This window comes from Ylistrum balloti, unplaced genomic scaffold (assembly GCF_031769215.1).
Source record: "Ylistrum balloti isolate Yb309-2 unplaced genomic scaffold, AGI_CSIRO_Ybal_v1 Utg370908, whole genome shotgun sequence".
Lineage (NCBI taxonomy): Eukaryota > Metazoa > Mollusca > Bivalvia > Pectinida > Pectinidae > Ylistrum > Ylistrum balloti.
In genome coordinates this window covers 105,001-107,278 of record NW_026782515.1, presented here as the reverse complement: position 1 = coordinate 107,278, position 2,278 = coordinate 105,001, and the positions used below count along the sequence as shown (strand labels likewise).

The 2,278-nt window shown below is 38.7% G+C and overlaps 1 protein-coding gene across 1 annotated transcript; it reads left to right on the top strand.

Annotated features, from left to right (window-relative positions):
• The first annotated feature begins 1,685 nt into the window (after positions 1-1,685).
• LOC132559413 (histone H1.4-like) lies at positions 1,686-1,988 on the top strand. The gene has a single exon (XM_060224025.1). The coding sequence runs from the start codon at positions 1,686-1,688 to the stop codon at positions 1,986-1,988; it is 303 nt and encodes a 100-aa protein (XP_060080008.1).
• Positions 1,989-2,278: the final 290 nt, after the last annotated feature.

The following is a 2,278-nucleotide window of genomic DNA, read 5'->3' as shown; positions in this document are numbered from 1 at the left end:
TGTCCAAACAATGCAGTGTCCAAACAATACAGTGTCCAAACAATTCAGTTTTCAAACAATACAGTGTCCAAACAATACTGTGTCCAAACAATGCAGTCTTCAAACAATGCAGTGTTCAAACAATACAGTGTCCAAACAATACAGTGTCCAAACAATGCAGTGTCCAAATTTTTAATGTTGTTTCAAAACAATTAATGTCGTTATGAAACCATATATGTAGGTTCTTCAAATTGTACAAAAGATAAACAAGTAAATTAACACTTTTAGAACACAATCTAAAATTACACACAGTAGAGCAAAAATAATTAAGTAAATTTCCATCAAGCAGCTGTTTCGTCCGTCAAAGATTCGACATTAGTGCTAAGGGCCTATATGAGACTAGGAGATGATTGAGAAAAACCAAATTTTATCGAAAGAAATGTTAAAATGCAGATGGGGATAGACAAACCTCATGCAATGAATTGTGGCGTGCAGTTACGGCAAATCACTGGGACTATAAGTCCACCAGTAGTGTCTACCTTCTACAATTTCTGCGAGTTTCCAACAACCCTTCACTTTAGTTGAGTTGAATTCGAGACTGGATGCTTTTAACACCAACAATACCGGAATACACCAGAAGTCGGTTTAAGTGAAATTTCCGCCATACTTTCAAAGCATAAACATCCCTGTAATATCATTAGGTAGGATAGAACCTCTCCTCTCCGTGATATGGTGAAAATGGTAGGATATAGCCTTAATCTTGTATATTTAAGTAAGGTATGATATAGCCTTAATTTTGTATATCTAAGTAAGGTATGATATAGCCTTAATTCTCCGTGACCTAGTAATGTATGATACAGACTTAATTACCCTCAGTAATCAGATATATCATCATGTTGAGTTTATGGTTTTCTTCACTAACATTAAAAACGCGACCGAAAAATTAATTATACACTGTATTTAGTTTCCACCAAATGCACGGATTTGATCTAACTACACCCTAGCATTTCAGCTCCCCTGATTCTTTATCAAACCTAACGGCATTATTTGTAATTATGAAAGAAATTGATTATTTTAAAATGGTTGATATGGATGATACAAAAATCTCTAAATGACATTGACCGCATTGATAACTGTACGAATTACAAAGTCCTGTCCAAACCATCGCTACACGAGGTAACACCCGTCCTATATTTTATCTGTCGTTATCTTGTTGTAACAACCTGTACTATTCTCTATAATGTTTTATCTGGGTGAAGAGCATGTGCTTCATTAAAAACAAATAACAAATCTTGCTACAACTAAATACTGCGGATGGAAGCTTCTTAGTATTATTAAATTTATTTCGAAATATTGACAAAGGTAACAGAATATGTCACAATTCTGAAAGATGGGTTCATGTAATCAATTATTAAATGTCTGCTTTTACGTATACCACCGGTACAGACATTCTCCCATGGAATGTCCGGGAATCACCACCGGTATAGATATTCTCCCATGGAATGCCCGGGAATCACAACCGGTATAGACATTCTCCAATCGAATTCCCGGGAACCACCACCAGTATAGACATTCTCCATGGAATGCCCGGAAATCACCACCGGTATAGTCATTCTCCCATGAAATGTCTTGGAATCACCACCGGTATAGACATTCTTCAATGGAATGTCCGGAAATCACAACCGGTATAGACATTCTCCAATGGAATGCCGGGGAACAACCACCGGTTTAGACATTCTCCCATGGAATGCCCGGGAACAAACAGCGGTGTAGTAGACATTTTCCACAGGAGCTTCGAAATTCCCAAAGCCCATATAGAATCAACTGCATCGGCGACGTCGAAGAAAGGAAAGGCAAAGACACCCAAGAAAGCAGCTACCAAGAAAACCACGGAGAAGAAACCAGCCAAGAAAACTACCAAGCCCAAGACCCCTAAGAAAAAGGCTGCCAAGTCTCCGAAGAAAGCTAAGACAGACAAGCCTAAGAAAGCTAAGGCTGCAAAAAAGTAAGATGTATATCTTCCACTGTCCGAACGACACGCACGTAAACAGTCCTTTTTAGGACTACCCACATGTCACGAAAATCATCCAATTACGCCTCGAAAAATACGCAAAACGCACTAATCCTAATTTCTTATAATTGACCAACGAACAAACCAATAACACCCTCCCCACCTTCCCGAAAGGAAAGGAAAGCCACCTTCCCACCCCCTACCCCACGGGACTACTTCACATCACACACTTTTTTGTTATAAACAATTACCCCATCCCCACAGATTCATTGCATCAAACAACACATT